General features: G+C 42.1%; 1 protein-coding gene across 2 annotated transcripts in view; it reads right to left on the minus strand.

Moving 5' to 3' along the window:
• piezo1 (piezo-type mechanosensitive ion channel component 1) overlaps positions 1-22724 on the minus strand; it is a 56519-nt gene extending 33795 nt beyond the window's left edge. For both annotated transcript variants that reach the window (XM_020052878.3, XM_010881298.5), the window contains exons 1-2: positions 21809-22724; positions 1924-2019 (exon numbers count right to left, since the gene is read on the minus strand). In XM_020052878.3, coding sequence (XP_019908437.2) covers positions 1924-2019; positions 21809-21872 — 160 coding nt within the window. In that variant the 5' untranslated portion in view covers positions 21873-22724. The remainder of the gene's footprint in view (positions 1-1923; positions 2020-21808) is intronic.
• Positions 22725-25479: the final 2755 nt, after the last annotated feature.

Consider the following 25479-nt stretch of genomic DNA (forward strand, 5'->3'; position numbering starts at 1 on the left):
GAATTAAGCTGTCATAACGGGCTGAACTCCAGCTCTGTTCTGCCTCTTTCCCCACAGAATAAGACCGAGGTGAAAGACAACAATAAGCTGGTCAGTTTGAGCTGTACAGCTGACCAATATCTGCAGTCTCCATCACGTCCGCAAGACATTATCACAAATTAAAAGAAAATAATGGGAATGTGAACTTGGGGTGATTTGAGGGTTGCGAGACTCTCAGGGCCTAGTAAGAGCCGTGCCTAGTAAGGGCCAAGACTGAGGGTCTGAGGGGGAACCAAGATAAAACCCAGTGCAGTTGAAACAGCGCACACAAGAAAACATCAGTTCTCGTTCCAGCTGTGTTAATGTCAGCACACAAAACATGCAGAAATCTTCATTTTTTGGAATGGGATCAAAAGACCAGGGGCTTTTCCTAAATCACTCGGGGCTGAAACCCCGAAAAGTCCAGGCCAAACGACACCACTGACCTTTGCTGTATGCTCCTAGAAGGAATGCTGACTGAAAATACCATAGAATCATTCTAGAGATAAAAGGACCATGTATGAAACCAGAAATTGCTGTAATACCTCCTCTCAACAGGATGGTAATTAAGTTTGGCTTTCAGAGAAGCAGGAAGGGAACGTTTCACATTAGTTCTTGCCTTGTTGTCATGGCATATTACTAGCCATTAGCTTTTCCACATTCTAAATAAACATCATTACAAGGGTGGACCAGAGAACTACAGCCATTTCTCTGAATTATTAAGCAGACCACTCATTATTACCAAATAAAAATAACCAGGAAATATAACTTGACCCTGCGTGGTCCAGGTAGTATAGTCAAGAGGCCCAAATTCTATCTATCTTTAAAAGGGTAATCAGGACATCGCTGGTCACCACACCACTTGTTTTGAGGGAGTAAATTCAGATTAAAGGACAGACTGTCTGTTAGACTCAAATGAAAGTCTGAACCATGTTTTGAGTATATACAGCCCTTGTTTATTGTACACTGACTCTGCACACTGACTCTGGTAAGCTCATTTGTGGGGCTTTGTATAAGTAGGACAGTGGAACTATGCTCTTGGGGCATTCATGACTTACTTAATGTTCTTCATAAATAAATGGCTGTTTACTTTATGTAACAGGCCTTTTCAAGTCTGTTCTTATGACTAATAGACACATTTTTGACATGCTATTTCAATGTACTGGATGTGCCCAATCTTGCCACTGGATGTGGTTGGAAGAACCGGGCTCCAGGCTCTCACTCCAGGACCCAGACAAAGCCGGATGTAAAGCCCCTTGCTGCTTGCCTACCTGGCAGGCTACCCTTCCATCACCCAGGCACATCCCAGCCCAGTGGGCACAAATCTGTCAGCTCCCGGACAGGAAATGACATAGTGGAGAGCAAAGTCCATCTAATCCTTAGCTAAATAATATACAACACCTACAAACACCACCCGCAAACATCTAATTGACAACGGCTGAAGGAGAAAGGAAACCAAACATTCCCAATCATCCTGGATTATTTGATCACCACCGCAGCCAAGTTATTATAGGTTTGATGGTGAAATATGGACAACAGTTTTGGGTTAATATGCGTTCCTACAGTAGTGGTCCATCTGAAAGCAACTGGATTACTGACTGTAGTCTACGCATTTGTGAGTCATGCCCTGATAACCTGATTCATATTTCTTTACCAATACATATCTGTTGAGGCACAAGACAGTACAGCAACATCATTAGTCTAGTACGTGCTAGTTGGTCTGGCTCAAATTCCGCATCGCACCGCTTGATCAATGCAAATTTCAACATTGCGGTTAGACAGCTTCGTGCTCCAACACAGATCAGCACAAGGTTTTCCCACCCATGCCCGGAAGCCCAGAAAACACCAGCACTGCCTACCGGGCACTGCCAAACAATGGGGAGGGCTGGCATGTTGTTTCCTTACCTTGCAGCGTGTGCTTGTTGGGCCACAGGAACCATGGCAGTAACAGCAGGTAGAGCAGGTAGATCAGGGACAGGGCATTGTAGCGAAACAGGCAGGCTGGGGGGACAGACAGAGACAGTGGTTAAAAAGGACAACACCTGCTACAGACAACAGCTCACACACACCAACAGTGCCACCTCTAGGCCTTTGGGGGGCCTAAGCAAAAAAAATGTAGGGCCCCCTCTCCCCTACCAGTCGGGGGCTCCCAAAAGGTTGGGGCCCCTAAATGACCGCTTATATCGCCTATGCCTAGAACTGGCCCTGCACACCAATACATTTTACTGGGGTAAAGCAATCTTATTAAAAAGATACGATAAAAAAATTCTGAAACAAGGTCACATTGACGCAGCGCAATTCATCGACGTGTGATTAGCGATCCAAAACGAGCCAGGTCGGGTGAAACTGTCCGATATGTTGGTTAAAAGAACTGTAGAACAAAGGGAAGACGAGCAGTACGCGATAAGGAAGACTCTAGAGGATGACAGCCTCAGCCTTTCATCAACAAGTCTGCCCGAAACCCTCCCGAAACTTGTCCTGCTCTGTCAACGCACTGTGCCACATATCCACATGCTCCCTTCCTGGAAAACACTGGAAAGTGTAATAAGTCGGCACACAGGCAGGGCACCTGACCGCAACCTCCTCAGAACCCTCCGTACCATTGATGACTGTGTTGAAGATGAGGATGATTATGCACCCGGCTACTGTACACAGAACCTCTGGCTTCAGCTAGTTGCTGGTCCTTTATGCAACTGTCAGAGAACAAAGGGGATTTCAGAACCCCTCGAGGGCCCAGGAAGAGCTGCTATCAGGCCCCATCTCTGTAGCTATTCTCCCCGGCTCTGAGATTCAGAATTTGGGGAGCAGGGATTGCTGTGCACCGATCCCCAGGGTCGGGATTCTAACCAGGCCTTTACAGTCCTGCCACATCCGACAGGCCTTCCCCATAGAAACCCAGCAGGGAAACACTGCGCCGTGTCCAAGGCTGAGGGCCCACCGCAAACATCTAAACATACCGTATGACCACCATGATAAGTCAATTACAGTGGCCAGCAGTGTTACAGCAGCCCAGGACTGGACACGGTCCCATGATTGTGTCCCTGCTCCTCAGGCGCTCGGCCCACAATCTGCCACAGGTCTATAATAAACACCACCCGAACGGGAGAACAAAGAGACCCTTTGTCCTACTGTATGAGTGAGAGTCAATGAGCTAGCTAGAGAGTGGCGCACAGGGTTGTTCGTACTGTAAGTTTCACAAGCCCGCTAGGGAGCCTGTCTATTAACTCAAACTCAGTTGGCAGTGAAATAGTACCCCACTGCTACAACTGAATTCTACTGTCCTCCTTTCGTGTGCGTTCCACGGAAACAATAAATCTTCACCATCTATGTGGCCAATGGCAAGCGTCATCTGGAGTGTAATAACAGCGATCATGTCAAGTCATCTTGAGGATGCCCTGGTTAGGCTGACTACATGGCTGGGGGTGAGCCACTGTTCCGTTCATATTCCCCATGGTTAACTGAGCTGTGTCTGTGTATAACCAGGTTCTGTATCAGAAGGTGAGGTCCTCAGATACTCATCATAACGTGAACACGTGATCAACAGGCTTCAACAAAGAGAACACGCTCTTGCTAAATATGTGCTGCTAGAAGGAACAGTAAAAAGGCTTTTGTCTTCTCATGAATCCCTTTTCCCAATCCAGAATCCTAAGCATTTTCTACAAAATGTAGAAAAATGGAACTGAAGGAGAAGTTCAAGAGAGAGTGAGGAGTTTATTCTGCCTTTCCTTCTTTCCTTCTTCCTTTCAACAGCCTCCCTGATTTGCTGGCCTTATAAATCTCCTCTGGAGTGACCCCAGTGTTTTTCACTGCCCTGCCCTGCACGCCTGCCTTAACAGCTCTCCTACACAACCCAATGCAGCCAGCTGGGAAATTTGAATGCATTAGAAAGTCATAGAAGCTACAAGTTTGGAGTTTTATACTGGATCCCAGTGGGCATGGTTACACACTCAATCGTTTCATTAAAACATTTACATGCTTTACAAAAAGAAATAAATCTTTAATAATCCTGTTCACATGAACCTCTAAAATCAGGCTACCTAAGGGAAGTTTAATAAATGCAGAAAATTGGCAATAAAATAAACATTATACAGAAGAAACCACATAATATTTGCTGAGCCTTTTGCTGATTAGTTTGAAGAGCAAATGAGTGCAGCTGGCACACAGTGTTAAAATGTCCTAATAATTTGAAAATTGCTGGATTAATAACTTAGTGAGATCCATCAAACAAGAACTTGAACAAAAAATGTTCATCTCCAAAAAGAGAGCTTCAAATATAGACTGATCAGAGACTGTAGATAAAAATGCTCTGAATCAAACTTGCGACCCACTAGGATAAGTTGATCTTGTCTTGTCCTAGTGAGTAACACATGGATCTATCAGATTATGTTCCATCACTACGGCCTGTCCCTTTGCAGAAAATTATGTTTACATCAGAGCCAGCATTGTGTGCCATGCATTACATAGGGAACAAATAACTGGAACTTAAATAGATCGTTTGGGTCATTCACAAGAATTTATGGTTGAACGTTATAATTTTGTCACACAGTCAATCATTAATCCAGCCAATTCACTCAACCTGTACATGTCCATTGTAAACCATCACAGTTTTGCTTTACCTTTACGAACTAAGTGTACTCTGTAACTAATCATTAACTTTTTTTATGTATGACCTTCATATATATCTCATTTTTATCCACTGCCAGGATCTTTTTGCTCTAATGGGCTACAACGTGTTAAGAGGAATAAGCTACACAAATTAACAGGAAACGCACATAACTATCATTGCAATTGTGACATATTGTAGGCTACTACAACTTTGGTTACAGGCATGACAATTAATATCATTAGCGCTGTAATAAAAGTGATTTATAAACAATACCCTAATAATGTCAACCCCTAACATCGACCCTAACAATAATATAATAATGTCAACCCCTAACAAACCCAAACAAACCCTAACAATACCCTAATAATGTCAACCCCTAACATCGACCCTAACAATACCCTAATAATGTCAACCCCTAACATCAACTCTAACAATACCCTAATAATGTCAACCCCTAACATCGACCCTAACAATACCCTAATAATGTCAACCCCTAACATCGACCCTAACAATACCCTAATAATGTCAACCCCTAACATCGACCCTAACAATACCCTAATAATGTCAACCCCTAACATCGACCCTAACAATACCCTAATAATGTCAACCCCTAACATCGACCCTAACAATACCCTAATAATGTCAACCCCTAACATCAACCCTAACAATACCCTAATAATGTCAACCCCTAACATCGACCCTAACAATAATATAATAATGTCAACCCCTAACAACCCCTAACAAACCCTAACAATACTCTAATAATGTCAAACCCTAACCAGCAATGCTTTACCCTTACCCCAATTGTAAACTTTGCCCTAGACCATACACCCAAGCCAAAATAATGCCTATTTTCAAACCGTGGGAAATCATCTCCATCAGTAACTTCTTCCGTTTTAACCACAGTTTGGTGACATTTTTGTCTTTGTTAATATCTATAGTAGTAGAAGTCTGAAACACAGACACACACACACACACACCGTCTGTGGATCCGGAGTGGGGTCAGTGCTCCAAGAGAAACACTCTTCTGGAGTCCCACCACCAACGAATTCCCATATCAAAGCCCATAGTCTCTTTGGGCAGCTTCAGTGAAATATGGAAATTGGGGATTGGAAAAACCAACAGCTTGCTGCAGCGCTGGGGTCGTGACGCACCTCCAAGGAACACATTCAGTGTGTCCCAACTTGGTCTGCGCAGAGTGAGACACAGTGAAAAGCCTTCTAATTTATTCTCTATGGTAAAACACCTCTGGATTCAGTTTACCTTCAATGTATCTGGCTCATTTAGAGGTGCCATTTATAGTAAGCAGACATCCGACTGAATTAAGTCTCAACCTCTAATTTATCGTTAATAAATTGACCAATGTTTTCCCGCACAGTCGAGGGGTTGTTTCTGGGAGTTGTTCACAACTGTATACCTGTGTGTGGAGAACTCCTCACCACCAAGAAACATTTAACGTTCCCATACAGAGATGAAGAATATTGAAGAGCTTGATTATTCAATGCAAACAAACACCAAGTAACACGTTATACTTGAAATCCGCCAAATATCTTAATATAACTTAGTTTAACTTAATTTAAGTCAAAATGGGTGAGAGACCCTGACACTTTAAGGCCCAGTCCAACTCCACGTAGTCCAATTCATACCTGCTCAATCAACTCAAGACTACGTCATTCAATTTAAGATCTTACAAAGAATGCACAACTCCAAGACTAAGTTCCTTTGTTCCCTACGAAAGAGAAAGATAGAGACTGATTTTACATAATCATTTACATAACAGATACAGTTCACATTTATATGTACTGAAAGGAAAGCAGAGAGAAGATTGCGGCCTGCAATTAAAACACTCATACACCAGTCTTTATGCAACCGTTGGAGTGTTTGGGAAGACTTCAGCGAAGCAGGGAGTTTTTTTTTAATTTATCTTCCGGCCTGTATACGTTTGTGACTGTTTCTTTGTTTGTTTGTTTACATCTAATAAAAAATTTAAAACCAACTCCACCTAGTCCAACCCATGGCCAGTTTCCCATCTGGCACACTATTGTTTTACAGCTCTTGTGTTGACTGAGGGAGGCACAGAGACTTCCACTCCTGTATGGAAATATTCAGCCTAATATTTCCAAAGCTTTTTCCTATATGTCAGGTTGTTTACTGGACCGCCAGCAGATATGTCTTAGCCGCAGTAATACGGCTAAGATGATAGAACAGAAATCTGCAATGGAATAACGCTGATCACACAGGAGCTTGAGCTTAACACAGAGGTGGTTATCATTTTGGAGATGATGATACTTAAATGTCAATAGAAGCCTATTGGTACATTCCAAGCAGATTCTCAGAGATAAATATTCTGGATGGAAAAACTCAGTGGCAGCATCTCTGAACATCGGCTTCTGTCAATAGTGTTTATTCGAACGCTGATCCACATTCAAGCCTCTTACCCTACATTGGCTGGTCTGCATAACCAGTTTATCCCACATCAGCAGTGAATCACTACTTCAGATCCTAGATTAAATGGTTGCTGCCAGGGCCAAATCAGACTGATGGGTTTGGGTTAAGGTCAAAGGTCACCTTAAAATGGAGGTCATTCTCATATACACAAGTGCCTTTTGCTTAACAATTGTTCACACAGCCTCTTTCACTGTTATCCAGGCCCAACAAGACTGGTAACAGACAACTGACTCTTCCATTCATATGTCATGTCCCCTACAGTGAACCCAGCCTGAAGGTCCCTGTTGGTTGCCAGGTTCAGTGTTATTGGAAACTGGGAGACGAGAACCAAGAGGACATAAAGGCTCAATACTTCCTATAACCACACATAGTGAAGGATCAGGGTGTAGCGCTTTTTTAACAAGGGAAAAATATAAAAATAAATTGTGACCCAGATCCTGTAGCCAAAGGTTGTCAAAAACTGATATCTAATAGGTGAACTTCTCATATATAATATATATTACTGTGAAAACCAATCTGCATGAAGCCAAATCTGATATAATTTTAGGTATCAAATCCTAGGTAAAAATCCAACATTTCTCAGTATTTGCCCCCGGATACCTTTATTAGTAAACAATCTTGCTCTAGAAATCCATTGTCTGACTCTTTCTGCATCAATTGACGGAAATAGCCTCCCTATCCTTTCAAAAGTAAACAGCTGTTTCAAATGCGGGCAGTTTTCTCAGGTCATGAGAAAAGATATACTCACAACAGTGTTGTCTACCATCAGAGCTAAAGGCAGGCAGTACTTTCTCACCCGGTAAAACCAGAATTAGCGTCATATAGCGATGGGGCTGGGAACATGCAGCAAGGCGCTGACTGTGACAAGCAGAGCCGCAGCTAACCTAACCCAGTCATTTTAAGGCTCCGTTCAGCCAGACAGAGCAGTGCTTTGAGAAATAATAGGAGACAGTGGCGTGGATCCTATCTCTGCACTCCACTGCAGCCCACTTGAAAGAGAGGCCAAATGTTTGTTTATAAGACGGGCAGGGGCACTGTTTGCTCTGGTCAGACATGGGCATCTTAACTTTTTCCCATGTGGAGCCGGTTAAGTAACAGCAAAATCTATGTTACGGGTTTCACCAATGTAAAACGAGAGCAGGAAAACGTGAGAGACCAAAGGCACGTAATACCGTGAGACGCTGTACACGGAAAGGCTGGCGTGACTTAACCTACATGTTCAGCCCTCATGTCAATATGGGGTTAACTCAACCGCAGGAACACTACACACAGCACACATCAAAGGCCATTGGAAATGACAAAGAACCTTTAGCAGCAGAAACTGGAGTTTGAGGGAAAATAAAGGATGCGAGGCCAACTGGTAAACACTCGGTCGGGTCTGTGAGTGAACATGCGCGCCTGACTGGCCCCGTGAAGCCAACAGCTATTGGAATCCGGGGGGCCCGCAGCTGGCCCTCAAAGTGACTTCACTACGCAGCTATGTGGCTGTGAACGCAGCCCGGTCCAGCAAGGGTCACAGACACAGGAAGGCAGACGTATTGGACAGGGAGATTGGGGGAGGGTTGCAGAAAATACATATAAAGTCATGGAGTGAAGGAGGATGAGGAAAGGAGACTACACATAGAGAGTGTAATAGAGAGTGAAAGAGAGAGAAGTAAGAGATAGATCATATGAGAAAAGAGTGGGTGAGTAAGCATCTTGGATGAGCCAAGTGGGTTAAGGGTAATGAAAGGGGGGGCTGGTGCTGGAACATCTTCCATCTGTGACACAAACAGAAGGGTCCTGCTGTCAGGAGAAGCCTCTGGAAAACTCCAAACTGGTAAATGTGTGGAACGGTCCTTGTCATCTGTGGCTATATGTGAGGGTGTGAGTAATACTGCATTGAAAGCCTAATTGGTTCTATAACTTGACTAACTGCAACACTGAGGAAAATATAACACAGCATGTCTATATGTTAAATTGTATTCCGCAGAATGATATTCCACAGCATTAAATACGAATACAATCATATTCTTTAAAATTAGCACTGTGACCTGGCACTTATTTGGCCAAATTGCAGTCATTAAAAATTGGAGCTACACAAGACAAGTACCGATCTCTCAAATTAAGATGTGTATTTCTCACAGAACTGGCCTGTAACTCACCGTCGATCTGAGTGGATTATGCATCTCTCCCTGCTGTGTGGGTTTAATGAATGTGGTCAGAATGAGTCACCGAGAGCTTATTCCTTAGATTGAACCCAGGACTCCAGTCTCCAGGTCTTCTTGCGTTTGCACTGAACCTAGACCAGATCCACCAGCCCTAACAATATCAGGGTCAGCATCACAGCTGGTCACCCCTTTATTCAACTAGGAGAGAGGAACACTAGCAAGGCAGGTACCACACCACAAAGCCCTCTAACTAGGCAGTCTATTACCACAAGAGCAGTCCATCACACTGACCCTATTATTCTGCTGGAGTATGCCCGGCTGGGGAGAGACGTTTAACGGGAAATGTAGGGAGCAATTTTCCACACACTTCCCAATGTTCCACCATGTTCCATGATGTCAGCTGAACTCAGGGAGAGAAACAATGGCTCATGGAAGTCATTACGTGATTAACTGCATGTTCATATAGGACCCCATCTCCATGTGGACAATGGGGCAATTGGATAATGTAGGCAGCTTTACAGTGAAAATTTTAATAAATGGCCAGTCTGGATGTGACAGAGTTTTGACAGTTTAACATGCTTTACAGCACCTCTACCATAAATTATGGAGAGAATGCGTGTCCACAGTCTTTCATCAGAGGCTCATCTCTAGCTCCAGCAATATTTCGGTATAGCCTAACTATCATATCCATTCTTATCTACCAGGGCAAGGGGTTGTTCCAGGACTGATGGAGAGAGGAGAGCCAGCCAGGGCAGATCTCCTAGCCAGACACAGAGTAGGGCTTTAGGGGTGACTGGAGAGAGACAAGCCCTCTCTGGACTGCAAGCCTGTGATGTGCTTCCAGGACGGTGAATCCCATGCCAACTGCTACTCTTTCTAGCAGGCCCTGCATGAGCTCTGCAGTAACACCGACAACCTGACATGTTTTCAGTCTCTTTCGCACACAAATGCTCAAATATGGAGATTCTGGCAGCTGTGAAAGACATTAAACATATCATATGCTGTGTCAAAAAGTTTGGAGAACCAATAATCTGGAAGCACCTAAAGCCTTCCTGTCAATGTCTGTTCACTACCCGAAACTCTGACGTCTGTTCTCTGTCAATTCATTGGTCTGAAAAATAAACATTTCTTTTCAGGGACGGTTGATTTACCCTTTCTCAAATGTTGCCATTCTGCCTGCTATTACTGTCAACAAGAGCGAGAGAGAACTCCTCAAGCCCTTAAGAGTAGTCATTTAAAAGTAATTCATGTGATAGTCACAGTACAAAAGCAGGCCTAAACAGAAACACCCCAGCAAAAACAAACCAATCAGAACAAAAGGCAGGAGAATTGCACAACATAATTGTGCTCTGAAAGACACCTTTCCACAGGAATGAAAGCGTCAAGGACCATTGAGTTTGTGTGGGTGTGTGAATGAGAGATGCAGAACTCCAACTCACCACAAAGATACAAAATGAAGCAGGCTTATTAATCATCTGACCTTCTGAAAAATGTTGTAATCCATTTAGAAATTATGGCAAGAAGTCAATCTCAATTTGTTGGGTAAATTGCAGCTCTATAAAACAATGGTCATTCTTCTACCCTCCAAACAGTAGCATTCCATTGGATTTCCCCTTCCCTACATGACTGGTGAGAATTGGTTTGACTGCAATGCCAGGGGAGACAAAACAGCTCTAAAATATCATATTCTGCCCTTAAAACAGAAAATACGTATTTAATAAATGTAATAGCCCTTTCAAACAATAGGAATATTTCTGTGACAAAAAGTCACGTCTGCCCATTGTAATTCTATTTGAATGGAGTGGTTGGTGGTATTACGGTATATGCATTCATAAAAACCTTTATAACGCCCTGTTCTAAAGGGTAAAACCCGCAAGCCTCCAATGTCTATCTACTGGTGGGAGACTTCTGGCCTGAGCAGATAAGAGCCAGTTAAGCAACCATAACAGACCCTTCCACTCCCTCCTTTCTCTCTTTGACAGTGAAGGCAGTCGAGGCTTTGAACCAGCAGGTGGAATATTGCACCAGGGTTTCAGTTCAGCCCCAGAACTCAAGCGATGTAGTCAGACAACAGCTCGATTAAGCAATTTTCCATGAAACGTTCCATAACAAAAGCAGCATTCAGAGTGAAAAACAGACCGCGAAAAGTCAAACAGCGATTTAATATAACCTGCTCTCTAGGTCTGCATCATGCGCTCTTTAGCATTTCACAGACCACTATCCCTCTCTATGGGCAAGGCGTTTCAACATATATTCACATTTTTAACTAGTTGCAATTCATATTCTTGATATCAACAATTCGCATTCTTACCTGTACAAAAAACAATAAAAGCAAGGACTATTTGGCGAGTATAACGTCGACTTTTAACAGACAAATGAGCGGATAAATATAACAGTTCCAAAAGCTGTCCAACTAAAAGTCTAGTACTGTAGCTGGATTGAGTGTCAGCTATATTCAAGATGTATAATATATGATGATGCATATATATTTGCAGACTGTTTGTCTCTAGCTACCGTTGAAATGAATGGTTTCATTTTGTGTTGCATTGCAACATTTGATTAAGCAATAAGAACAGAGGCAGTGCTGTATCATACAGTCAGAGGTATTTGTTGAAGGGATCAGAAACAAATTGTTTTACAAAAGTAGTTAACGTTCCCTGTTTTGTTACTTTGGCTGTGCTTGTCGCTTCATCTAATGTAGTTATCTCAGTCAGGAATGTGAGGGGGAGGTCATTTAACAAGGAAAATTAACGAGATTGCGTATATTATGAAGGGGGGTTGGTAAGTAAGGTACAGAGGGAAAAAATATATCTTCGGAATATCAATTAAATCTAACGACAACAAAAAAGTCAATTAAAGTTAGTATCCTGCTATGCATTGTTATGCTTTTGGCTTCCGCTTTGTTATAGCTTTCAATTCATCATGGGTTTGTAACATCATGTTCTGCTATGTTGTACTGAAAGATATTAGGCCTACTGATTTTGTGATCCCTTTGTAATAAAGCCCCTTAATTTAAGGACAACTGCTGACATGAAGGTCAATGGAATCTCTGAAACCCCCACATACAGCCAAGATGAAGACCTGGACAATCACTGGTTGCAGATGGAAGTTCCATCCAAAAGAGAAATCATCAGCAGAACTACCAGGTCACCAACCAGCTGGGAATTACAAAGCGAGAAGTAGTGACACTTTCGTAAAATGCAACAATGATTATTTCCTTCAACATGTTTGACTGGTGGATGTGAATTCTAAATTGCTCCTCCTGTTCCTCTTTGCCCAAAGGAGTAGATACCGGTCCTGCGGCTGGGTTGATGCCGTTCTACTGCCCTGTCCAGCTCTCCTCATGTAACAGCCTGTCTACTGGGACTGTGCTGGGAGACACAGCAAACCTTCTTGCGACTGCACATCCTAATGGAGCTGGACTACCTGTGCAAACTGAATGGGCTGCAGGTACTGCCTCATGCTTCCAGTAGTGACAAGAACACTAGCAAAATGTAAAACTAGAATCATTCAGGAAGGATAAGAAGAGAGCAATTGTCAGTGGCCACCACCTGCAAAACCATTCCCTTTTTGGGGGGTTGTCTTGCTGTTGCCTCTCCAGTGCACCTGCACCTTTCATTTGAACCAAAACGGGTGACATTGATTCACAATCACTTATGCTTCCTAACTGGACAGATTGATATCCCTGAAGTTGAATTGACTTATACTGTGATGATTATGTGTTCCCTCAATGTTTTTGAGCAGTGTAGTTTATACACACCACTACTGCCAAGGGTGTTTATATGGGACGTGTGATATTCAAAAAGGTATACCCAAAAATATACAATGGACATCACAAAATTCTGAGGAGAATGTGTTTTTAATTGTCCAAAAAATAGAATTATGAAATGTTTTAAGACCCTAATCTTACAAACAGGGAGATAAGGTCAAAACATTTAGAGGCATTATAATTCCCTTACTCTGTGGAATCTAAGGTAAAAACACAAAGCTTGTCAGGGCAAGTGTGAGGAATGCTTATACAGAGGCAACATTTAACAAGTCGCATTGTGTGAGTTTTAGCTTCTAGCGCTCATGCAGCTGTTATTTCTTCTAAGGGTGTTTGTTTGAATGCAGTAAGACCTAAATGGGATCTAAACTACTCTAGTACTTCTTTTGAAGTTTGGAAGAAATAATCTTTACTATAATATTTCAGACTGGTTCATTAGGTTTAACATCATGAGTGCAGAATAAGCATGAATGATGAAACAACACATACAACCTGCACATCGGAGCATGTACACATTGTATGAACTAGTAACCTCATAACTTAAACTTTGGAGCTGAGGTAAATCAATGGATTATTTTCAAAATAAATATGGATTTGAGGGATTAGCATTTCCAGAGAGCAAACGAGACAGATCATTTCCACTGCAACACAACCTAAACCCTGAATTTTGAACTTTACAGTATCTTTATAGTGAATGGCAATTAAAGCTGCTGAAATGCTCATCATTTGCTCGCATGAAAAGGGGTTTTACATTTCAGTCAGCACACGCTCTTATCAAGAGTGACATACAGGAGCAGATAACATTAACTATCGTGTTTAAGGACAGAACAACATATTTTTGTCACTATGCCAACTTGTAGAGGTAAGATGGGCGAGTGCGAACAGAGCTTACCCCCACAGGGGTAAAGACGTAAAGTATTACTCATGTCTTTGGAGCAGAAACAGAAGGCCCAGTTAACTGCAATTACCCTCTGAAAGTGTCTTCTATACGGCCATAGCGCACTTAATGTTGGTATCATAGTGCATACAGGAAGAGATGTGATTTGGCTCATGCAATATTTCCAAATATAAATGTTTCTGATACCACACTATTTTCATGATATTTCTTTGTCTGGGTTTAGACGAGAATAACTCTTCCTTAATTACTCATGTAGTGCCATATCCTTTTGGCTTAAAGGAGCTGGATCTTTACGGGTATCTGGCCTGGCTTCAGAGCTCATGACATCCGAGAGGGTTCTCTCTGTGTGCGGTCAGACAGCCTTAGCCACAAGCAGCCAGCTGGTTCAGCACGTCTAAAAACGCGTCTGCGTGACCGCAACAGGTGTTGGTGGGACCTCCGTGCCTGTCATTAGAAAGTGCTTAAGCACTCCAGTGTATGTGGTTGCTAGGCCAACACAGGGCCAGTACTGCGGTCAGTTATCTTGTTACCGGTAAAGAGTGGCATCAGCAGGAAGTCAAATCCCATTTAATAACTGTCTTCTATCTGGGCTGTGTTTTAATGCAGCCTGAGAGACAAAGCTTTGAAACTGGCCTGGTTGTCAGCACACTGTTAATTCAATAATAATGACTTTGGACAGTACTGGCTGGCTTCAGATTCTGTTCTGGAAAACATGCAAGCAAACAGAGTGGATTTAGGCCCAGCAAAGGGGCTTGTTTGCTCTCAGTGCTAGAACAGCATTGTAGATAAATGTGTCAACATTGAACTGAGTGCTCAACCAAGCAGTGCGTTTATGATTATGGAGCTAAAGTATGTCTTGTGGAAGTTCAACATTCAACCTCCTCCCACTCATCTCAATCCAATTACACTGACAAATACAGCACCTACATGGAAGAGTATGTATTATGGGAGTTCATTCAAAGGACACTAATACACACAGCTCCACAGCTGTGTGTGTGTCCCATAATACGTTTTGGTCCTCATCTCAACTTTCTCCAAGCCAACAGCAACAACTTCTTTCAGGTCAGAGCAGATGTCTGAGGAGAACTGGGCAGGTTAATCACTGCCGGGTCAGGACAAAAGCCCAGGGTAAAAAATACTAATGTTTCCCTAAAAGGTTTGGGGAAATGATGTGTTAACGCACCTGAGGCGCAGTTTGAATACGTTTTGGAACACAGAATAATTGGCACCTTAGGACTTCCAACACTACAGATCACATGGGTTCTGAAGGTGTTAATGGCCCTGAGACTGGGGAAAGATTTGATCAAGGACTTTCAGTCACCTGCAAAGAGATGATAAATTGGATATTCTATTCTAACAGGCCCCCTCATGATTTAGTTATTTTACTGGGGCAATTCATCAGGAGGGGGTGACAACATTCAGCATTTTCTCCATGGAATTGGAGGGTAGACTTAAATAATACATAGTTACTCTCTCTTTCCTTTTGAGTTCTGTCTTCATCTAAACATCATTTTCCTAGTCTATATTTAATTTTCATAAAGCAAAGCGACCAAAGTCAGGTGACTTCCCAGAATGCTGATGCGTTTAAGGAAAGAGGTTCACAAACATCTCAGCCCTTAATTAAAGGCAACACAAGAGCTGTGGCCTGATTTTCTTCTATGGACGCACTTGGATGTCAGTCAAAGTCTGACACAGAGAAACATGCCAAGCAGTTAAGGGCACTTGCCAGGACGTGCAAATGGATGTGTGATATTCTCTTAGTTCGCCCGTCAGTTTGTGAGGGTGTTTGTGTGAAGAATGTGTCCCCGGTAAAGAGACTAGGAATTTGAGAGTTAGAGTTGGCCCGTGTATATATGTCTTCGGGATTTGAGTCAGAGGGAAGCTGTATCCACCCCCTTCATGAGATCAATGGTCGGAGATACATATGTGCACTGAGAGGACAATCTGTCAGACTCCCCCACAGTCCTGGCATGCACCGATAAACACTTTGTCTGCCCAGGCCCTGTCACAGCCTTTAAAGAGTACTTTCAGCAGCACCATGAATGTCTCCAGACCCTATCAGAACTACACCGTTACTTAGCCAGAGACCATACAATGTCTAAACATCGTGCTCCCATTGGCATAACAGAACTGAAGTTCCTGCCAAATAGAATGATCATCAGTGGTGCACCAATGCTTATTTTTAAAGATCACTGCAGTTCCGTAGGTCCATTGGGCCCAGGGTGACACACAGGTGATGTATGCTAAAACCGCAGCTTGAGCATACAAAGAAAAACAGGATGTGACACACTGCTTAGGAAAAGAAAGATCAAGAAGAAGGGGACTCAAATGATGTACTGCGTCATTTTGTACACTGTATATTTGCCGCACCTCAGAGTGGACTTGTGACAGTCGAAGTCGAGATACGTGTCCTCTGAAGCACATCCGACGCCATTCTGGTTCTTGTCGCACTGCTCACCGAAACAGGAAGACTTGTGTACCAAATTTACCTTGAAACCCAGGCAGTGCAGGCCAATTTCACCTGTCTCCGCGGGACCACTGGGCTAATCTGCGAGCAGTATTCAAAACCAGGTCTCGTAAAAATTGCTGTGATACTATACGAATCTATAGGTCCCAGATATACAGTGCTGAAGATTCCCCGCAATGCTTCTTTAATGCATCACGGGGATTTTCCCACAGCCTGTCGGGAACACTGCACTACACGTGACAAGGCTAAAGCGTGACTCAGGCCCATCTGATGTTGTTGTCACAGCGCCAAACAGACACGGTGCAATGCACACTGAAGGGATTGTCTTCTCGGTTGCGGACTCTTCACCTGATGAACGCACAGGGGATTGAAAAGACATCTGACCATGTGTGGAACCCATTACTGCATTTGGGAATCATGTGCAAGTGGAGGAGGGCAGGATTTGCCTTTTCGAAAGGTCCCATTTGATTTTTCTGCACGGTACTTCAGTTCCTCCTCTTAGCAGCAGACAGACTTGACTTTCTCCCATCCCCATGTTTTGGTGATGCTCAAGTTGTGATCAGGGACATCATCACAGCAACTCCCAGCGGGTTTCAGAGTTCTTCCAAGAAACCTGTATCAGTGGACGTGAACAGTCTACTACAGAGGTTTCTTTACAAGAACAATAATATGATACTATGTCTATGGCCAATTTTTTTTATTTATTAATACATGCCTTAAATATTAAAAGGTACATTTTAAATAATCTCTTACAATATTCACGTTGAAAAAGACCTACACAGATGACATTGAGAACTGCCCTCGCATTTATTTAGCTTAACAGAAGAACCTGAGAATAATCAAGACCTGTCTTTTTTTGATCTGTCTCCTAAAATAATAATAATACGACTCTGCAGGTCGTTTGTTATATTTCATAATTGAATGCATTTTAAAAGAATCCGAAAATGTTGACTAATTGACTGGTCAAGAGAATTGTTGACTATTAAGTCAACTAATGTTTTTAGGTTCTGGGACAGTCCTAATATGCAGAGTCAGATTAATCTGCATGTGGTTAAGACATAGTGCAGGCCGTAGCTACAGCTAGTGGAAATGACAACAATGTTGTCAGTTCAATGACAAAATTCACCTCACTGAGTAATAGAAAACTACGAGAAGCTAGGATTAAACCTCCAAACAACCATACACTAACATGTTAACTGACTATGTAAAACAAAGCATTTCCGTCCGTAGAACGTTGGGGGCTAGTGGATGTGCTCACCCGGTTTGACCTCCACCTCTGCCTCCTTCCTGTTTTTGTGGAACAAAATGGCTGCGGTAGCATTGACCGGACACAGCCCGGTTAGGTACGGCTATGTCCAGGGCATAAAAACACCCAGCTATTAGCCACCCAATCAGTGTCACTGGTAAAAGTAATTTACGGGGAGTGATTCTGCCTGTCGGTTAATGTAAACATGTGTGGGCCATTGCTAAAGCGAGGCAAGAAGGACTGGTGATAGAGCCCCGCCTTGATCACAAAGCCTGTGTCACATTTTATAGTCAACTGAGAAAGTTGATTCAACCACCACAACACCTCGACACACACACAGACAGACAGACAGACACATACACACAAAGATAGACAGACGAAGACACAGATAGACCTATTCGGCAATTTGCTATGAGACCACTGTGAATCTCTAATCTGAAACACACCACACATCTGTGATTTGGTTCGTCCCAGTATGCCCACCACCATTAAGTCTTGGGAATAGACGTTTTATTCTCTATAGATATTTTAAAAAACGTGATTAATGGCAATATGGACACACCTCAGTGAGTAGGTCTACAATGATGTTTAGGACCTTGAACATTAGGTAATAAGCAGCATGCCAGGACTTGAGGGGAAAATATTTTCCTCACCCATTTTGCCAGTCTTGTGTACCTCATGTTGTCTCTTATGTAACAGAGTACGATCTAGACCACTGGTTTCTAACCAGGGGTACGAGGACTTGGGGGTTACTTGGCCTATCCAGGGGGGTACTTAATAGGACTCATAAGACCACATGAGATTAAAAAATAAATTGCATGAGACACATGGGTACTCATGGCAAAGCAACATTGTGTTGGTTGTACAGAAGATAAAAAGGAAACACTGCTTTAGAGAAGGCCTCCTTAAGGTTTACATTTCACTGACCATACCTCACCTTTATGGCAATTGGTGGAGCAACTAAAACAGACAAGGCTACCTTTGGCACTGGAGGAAATAACTATTTCACATTCATCACAGCTCTTTAAGAGACTGCTGCTTTAAGGGTGTAAATTACACATACACCTGTTGTATCAAATGGTAGAAATTGAATTGAATAAACAAAGTGATAATCCATCCAGCGAAAAACACTATTTGTGGCTCTAACATTAGCTGTCATGTCTGTGTAATCTTAGCAGTGTTTGCAGCATTCTCGTTAATGGCTGTCACAATGCTGTGCTGGAGCGTGAGGCATTTGACAGGCTACAGGTGTTTTAACTGTAGCACAGCTGGAGGGCAATTCCACACAATACAATTGTCACATCTAAAAAGTGTGCTAAATAAAAACCATGGATCACAAAGTTAAATAAACCACTGAACCCCAAAAGGACCAACTAAGAATTTCCACGGAAACATAAAAAAGCATTTACAGTGGGGAGAACAAGTATTTGATACACTGCCAATTTGGCAGATTTTCAGAAAATCACATTGTATGATTTTTAAGTAATTAATAAGCATTTTATTGCATGACATAAGTATTTGATACATCAGAAAATCAGAACTTAATATTTGGTACAGAAACCTTTGTTTGCAATTACAGAGATCATACGTTTCCTGTAGTTGTTGACCAGGTTTGCACACACGGCAGCAGGGATTTTGGCCCACTCCTCCATACAGACCTTCTCCAGATCCTTCAGGTTTCGGGGCAGTTGCTGGGCAATACAGACTTTCAGCTCCCTCCAAAGATTTTCTATTGGGTTCAGGTCTGGAGACTGGCTAGGCCACTCCAGGACCTTGAGATGCTTCTTACAGAGCCACTCCTAAGTTGCCCTGGCTGTGTGTTTCGGGTCGTCATCATGCTGGAAGACCCAGCCACGACCCATCTTCAAAGCTCTTACTGAGGGAACGAGGTTGTTGGCCAAGATCTCACGATACATGGCCCCATCCATCCTCCCCTCAATACGTTGCAGTCGTCCTGTCCCCTTTGCAGAAAAGCATCCCCAAAGAATGATGTTTCCACCTCCATGCTTCACGGTTGGGATGGTGTTCTTGGGGTTGTACTCATCCTTCTTCTTCCTCCAAACACAACAAGTGGAGTTTAGACCAAAAAGCTCTATTTTTGTCTCATCAGACCACACGACCTTCTCCCATTGCTCCTCTGGATCATTCAGATGGTCATTGGCAAACTTCAGACGGGCCTGGACATGCGCTGGCTTGAGCAGGGGGACTTTGCGTGCGCTGCAGGATTTTAATCCATGACGGCGTAGTGTGTTACTAATGGTTTTCTTTGAGACTGTGGTCCCAGCTCTTTTCAGGTCATTGACCAGGTACTGCAGTGTAGTTCTGGGCTGATCCCTCACCTTCTTCATGATCATTTTTGCCCCACGAGGTGAGATCTTGCATGGAGCCCCAGACCGAGGGAGATTGACCGTGATCTTGAACTTTTTCCATTTTCTAATAATTGCGCCAACAGTTGTTGCCTTCTCACCAAGCTGCTTGCCTATTGTCCTGTAGCCCATCCCAGCCTTGGGCAGGTCTACAATTCTATCCCTGATGTCCTTACACAGCTCTCTGGTCTTGGCCATCATGGAGAGTTTGGAGTCTGTTTGATTGAGTGTGTGGACAGGTGTCTTTTATGCAGGTAACGAGTTCAAACAGGTGCAGTTAATACAGGTAATGATTGAAGAACATGAGGGCTTCTTAAAGAAAAACTAACAGATCTGTGAGAGCTGGAATTCTTACTGGTTGGTAGGTGATGAAATACTTATGTCATGCAATAAAATTAATTATTTAAAAATCATACAATGTGATTTTTGTGATTTTTGTTTTAGATTCCGTCACTCACAGTTGAAGTGTACCTATGATAAAAATTACAGACTACTACATGCTTTGTAAGTAGGAAAAGCAGCAAAATTGGCAGTGTATCAAACACTGTACTTGAAGAACAGTGCAAATGCAAAGTTTTAAAAAAAAAGACTGTACAATCATCCTCTCTTTTACTGTGAATACGTTTTTTAAAGTCTAAATGTCCAATATGAATGAATATGCAAAGAGGTATTGTTATTGTACTATAGTTAGTTAACTGGGTCAACACTTGGTAACATAATGACAGTAATATAATGATCACGGGTCTCTGACCTGTGCTATAACGGAAGGTATAATTATGGCTGTGTAATGTATTCATGGTGATGTATCCTGAATAGAAACACAAAGATGGGTAAATGCAGTGTCCTCCCTTGCAAGTTTTGGTAATATTCGACAAAGCGGCTGTTATGTGGTCATGTAAGGTATAAATAGGTCCAATGTGGCTAACTGGTGGCCAGCATGACCCTCTGTGGGGAGTGTTCTCATTCCTCTCAGTAATATACGCTTATTGATGAGCAAAGGTTTTTTGGGTGACAAAATAATAAAGCACATGTATGATGAAGCCTGCAATTTTCTAAACCACATTAAATAGCCTACAATATTTTATTTAAAAAAATGCACCAAAAATGTTACCCTACTATATTGTAATAGTTAGGGTTAGCCAATCTGTAGCCAATGTCGAAATGAGTTGTGATTGGTCGACCACGTGTTTAAGGCGAGGAGGCTCATAAGACTTTCTGTTTCCTGTGAGCCACAGACAATGTTACAGGAGATGCCACATGTAGTAGTATCCTGTTAACAGTTGTAGCTGCTCCTTATCTACCTGCCACAGAGTTTCTAGTAATCTCCATATGAGAATATCTGGATTTAAGTGCCTTGAATGTGGCCGCTGGTGATGGAATGGAACGTTCTGAAATGGAAACATTCTTTATATATTACACTTACATTATGAGGCTACATGTGGGGGGAAATGTCCTCAGTCGATTTATCAAATAATGCTTGACTTAAAACATTGCCTACAAAATAACTATTTTATTTATAATTCAGTCTTAACTGTAGGACTGGACAGAAGAACCAGAGAAACATGTTTAATAAATGTAGTTCATTCGGGCATATAAGCAAAAGGGGGACGTTAAATACCTAATCCATAACAATCCTGCTCAGGAAGTATACACATTCTGATTGTTATTTGTATACATTTTATATTTCACCTAAATGTTTTGTGCCCCTGTCCACATTCCTTATTTACAATCGCCTACATCAATTACATGAAATGGAAATTAAATATGTAGCCCAATAACACGATTGGCCTTTAAAGTAAATAAACAACTGGTTTGATTGAAGTGATAAACACTGAAATCTTACCTGCTAGCAAGAACGTCGGCAACAGAAAGCAGTAGAGCAGTCCACATACCACCTGAAGTTCCATGAGCGCGCGTTCAAATTGCACCAGGTCCAGACTACAATCCCGATGACATTCCTCGACCGAACGTTAAATTCCACCGAATCAATTTTAATAAACGCACCCCGCAGTATTTGTTCATGGTTTTCAAAACGATATTTTCAATGGAGAAAATTACGCGGCGCTGTTATTCCACTAGGCAGACATGCCTTCCAAAAGTAACTTTTTCCAAGTTTCCACAGACCAATGAAATCTATTGAAATGCTGTAAATCCATGAGACATATTCACCCCTGCACCAAGTTAATACACGATAGTCAAACTACACAAAACAAACGACCATTTCTTCAATTAAAACAACAATTCTTTCGTGAACCTTGGACTGATTATTCCGCGTTAAGCAATATCTTCATGGAAAAAGTGATTCACTAGCTCTGCAGATGAACTGTTCTTTCAGTCGCTGTAGAAATCCAATTCACTCTCTTAGGGTTTGCACTTCCTCAGAAGTTTTCTCTCTTCCTAACATAGCTATGTGAAGGTGTCTTTTCGAATTGAACACGTATACGAGGAAAACTCTTTATATACAACCCAATTACTTTAGGCTAATGTCGACAGAAACGAATGAATAATTAGCCTATTCAGCTTTCTATATAATTCATTACGCATGTTTTAGAGCTCGCACTCAGCACATAAAGAACCTATAAAATAATGTAAAACGGTTCTCCCTGCTTAGGAACACATTTAACAAACTAAAACTCTGGAATCTGTAAGAGACCTGGTCGCATCAACAAAATGAGAAAAAAGTTATTCGCAATAAAAACAACTTTGATATTACCACGAAAAAGTATCGGTGCTCAGCTTCTAAAGTTTCCTAAGTTCACACTGCTGTAACCTGTCTTCATACTGACACTGCGTCTTCCGAAAGTATATTGTAATGATAAGTCATTGGCGTCCTCTAGCGGCCTGTTAAACCCATCCCTCTGTCATCCCCTAAGGCTAAGCAACTGAAAAAAATATTTCAATAAAAAGAGGAAAAAGAGGAAGTAAACGAATATGATCAAAAATTCTTAATAACAAATATAAATATCCAGTGTTCTATTTTTTAGCAATACAGTGGTAAAAAGGTGTTTCAAATCATCTTGAAGTCTGGAACGCATGTACATCACCAGATGTTGGGTTTCCTCCTTTCTGATGCTTTTCCAGGCCTTTACTGCAGCTGTCTTCAGTTGTTGTTTCTTCGTGGGTCTTTCTGCCTTATGTTTTGTCTTCAGCAAGTGAAATGCATGCTCGATCGGGTTGAGATCAGGTGATTAACTCAGCCATTGCATAATATTCCACTTCTTTGCCTTAGAAAACTCCTGGGTTGCTTTCACACTATGTTTTGGGTCATTGTCCATCTGTAAAGTGAAACACCATCCAATCAACTTCAATGAATTTGACAGAGCAGACCATATATCCCTATATACTTCAGAATTCACCCGGCTGCTTCTGTTTTCTGTCACATCACCAATAAACAGTAGTGACCCAGTGCCATTGGAAGCCATGCATGCCCATGCCTTCACACTGCCTCCACCGTGTTTTACAATGATGTGGTTAGCTTCAGATCATTAGCCGTTTCAAGCCTTTTCCGTACTTTTTTCTTGCCATAATTCTGGTACAGGTTAATTATCTTAGTTTCACCTGTACAAAAAATGCTGTTCCAGAACTGGCATATATGGCATTTTTTGGCAAGTCTAATCTGGACTTTTTATTCTTGAGGTTTTTGTGAAGTCTTCTCTTTATGGTGGGCTTGGATAATGATATATCTACCTCCTGGAGTGTGCTCTTCACTTGGCTGGATGTTGTGAAGGGGTTTTTCTTTACCATGGAAAGGATCCTACAATCATCCACCACTGTTGTCTTCCATGATCGTCCAGGCCTTTTTGTGTTGCGGAGGTCACCAGTGTGTTCCTTGTTTCTCAGAATGTACCAAACTGTTGATTTGGCCACCCCTAATGTTCCTGCTATCTCTCTGATGGATTTATTTTTGCAGCCCAAGGATGGCCTGTTTCACTTGCATTGAGAGCTGCTTTGACTGCATGTTGTGGTTTCACAGCAACAGTTTCCAAATGTGAATGCCACACCTGGAATTCTCCAGACCTTTCACCTGATTACTTGAAGAAGTCAAAACAGCTTTTGAGTCAATTGTTCAATTAAATCTCAGAGACAGCAATTTAAGCTCATACTAATTTAACTGTACCTTGAATATATTTTGGCAAACAACCAATATTGTGCCAGTTTCCAATTATTGTGCCAGTTTCCAATTATTTCAGGACCTGACTGTATGTGCCTCTAATGCATTCATAATTCTGGTAGCCCTATTTCCATCAAATGTATTCAGCAGTGAGTGTAATGGCCCAGGTTACCTGTGTAGCGAGTTTGGAAGGGGTGAGTGTAATGGAGTTAAGAGTGTCCCATTATCTCACTCTAAAGCTAGCTTGACATAATGTTGATGGGGCTATCCATTGGAACATTGTTATGAAAGGTGTTCATGTGTGTAGCCAAGCAAATGACCAGTGGTTTGTGTCCAGTCTGGGATAGGAGAACAGGCAGTGGATGAAGCTAACTGTTGGCAGCAGCACATTGATGTCAGTATGTGAGTAACCAGTCTAAAGAGGGTGAATGTAACGGAGTGAAGACGACCCATAGGCTCACTCCATTGTTATTTGAAATGTTGCCAATGGGGCTGTCCAGTTAGTAGTGTTTGTATAGCTTAGTTGGTTGGAATGTTATCAAGGGGAGTGGGTAACAAGTTTGATTGACCATTGGTTCTCAACCAATGTGTCATCGGAGGAAGATAAACTGTCCATAGCAGCACATTGAAATCAGTTTCATGTGTGCATAAGCTATCTAGGGAGCAAGGTTTGCCAATGGCGGCCGCTTTGGATAACAATGTCATGCTCACCAAATATATATAGTTTTATTCTTTCCAGGGTTTCTAAGAGTGGTTGGTTGGATCTTGGGGTTCTGTATTGTCAGTTTGTGATAAAAGCCCCAAGACCAGGTGGCTTAGGAGGCTAATTTCTAGGTTAATCTCTAGATGAGGACTTTGTTATGAAAACTTGAAGAATCGCTTTCATTTAGGTAGATGTCAAATTTGACATTTAGATCCTGGCACCCTTTGAGAATCGAACCCACACTGGCAAAGCAAGTGTTGAGTTACAAGGGACCACAGCTATTTTCTTGATTTTCATCATTAGCAGCATTTTCCTAATACTGTCACTTTTTCTGAGTCATTGGTTTGTAAATGAGTGAACCCCATACCTCACAGCCATGTCAAGTCTTATATATTTCTATGGCACAAAAGGCTCTTGTTGCGTTGTTTCCGATTATTCACAACGTTATTTAAGTTACGAGTGGTGTTGATTTTTAGATGGATGTAAGTGTGATTCTTTGTTTACTGTAAGTCAACGGGGTCTACAGGTTGTTACCATCTGCAAATTGTATATATTTTTGTGCCTCCAGTATCCTGTGTAAATTACCCCTATAATTTCAACAAATGTTGTTATAACATTTCATCAATACATTCTCACAGAAAGGAGGTGACATAGAAAAAAGGTTATGCCAAAGGGAACTGATTTCGCTATTCAATCTTGA

The sequence above is a fragment of the Esox lucius genome, chromosome 2 (genome assembly GCF_011004845.1).
Source record: "Esox lucius isolate fEsoLuc1 chromosome 2, fEsoLuc1.pri, whole genome shotgun sequence".
NCBI classification, from domain to species: domain Eukaryota; kingdom Metazoa; phylum Chordata; class Actinopteri; order Esociformes; family Esocidae; genus Esox; species Esox lucius.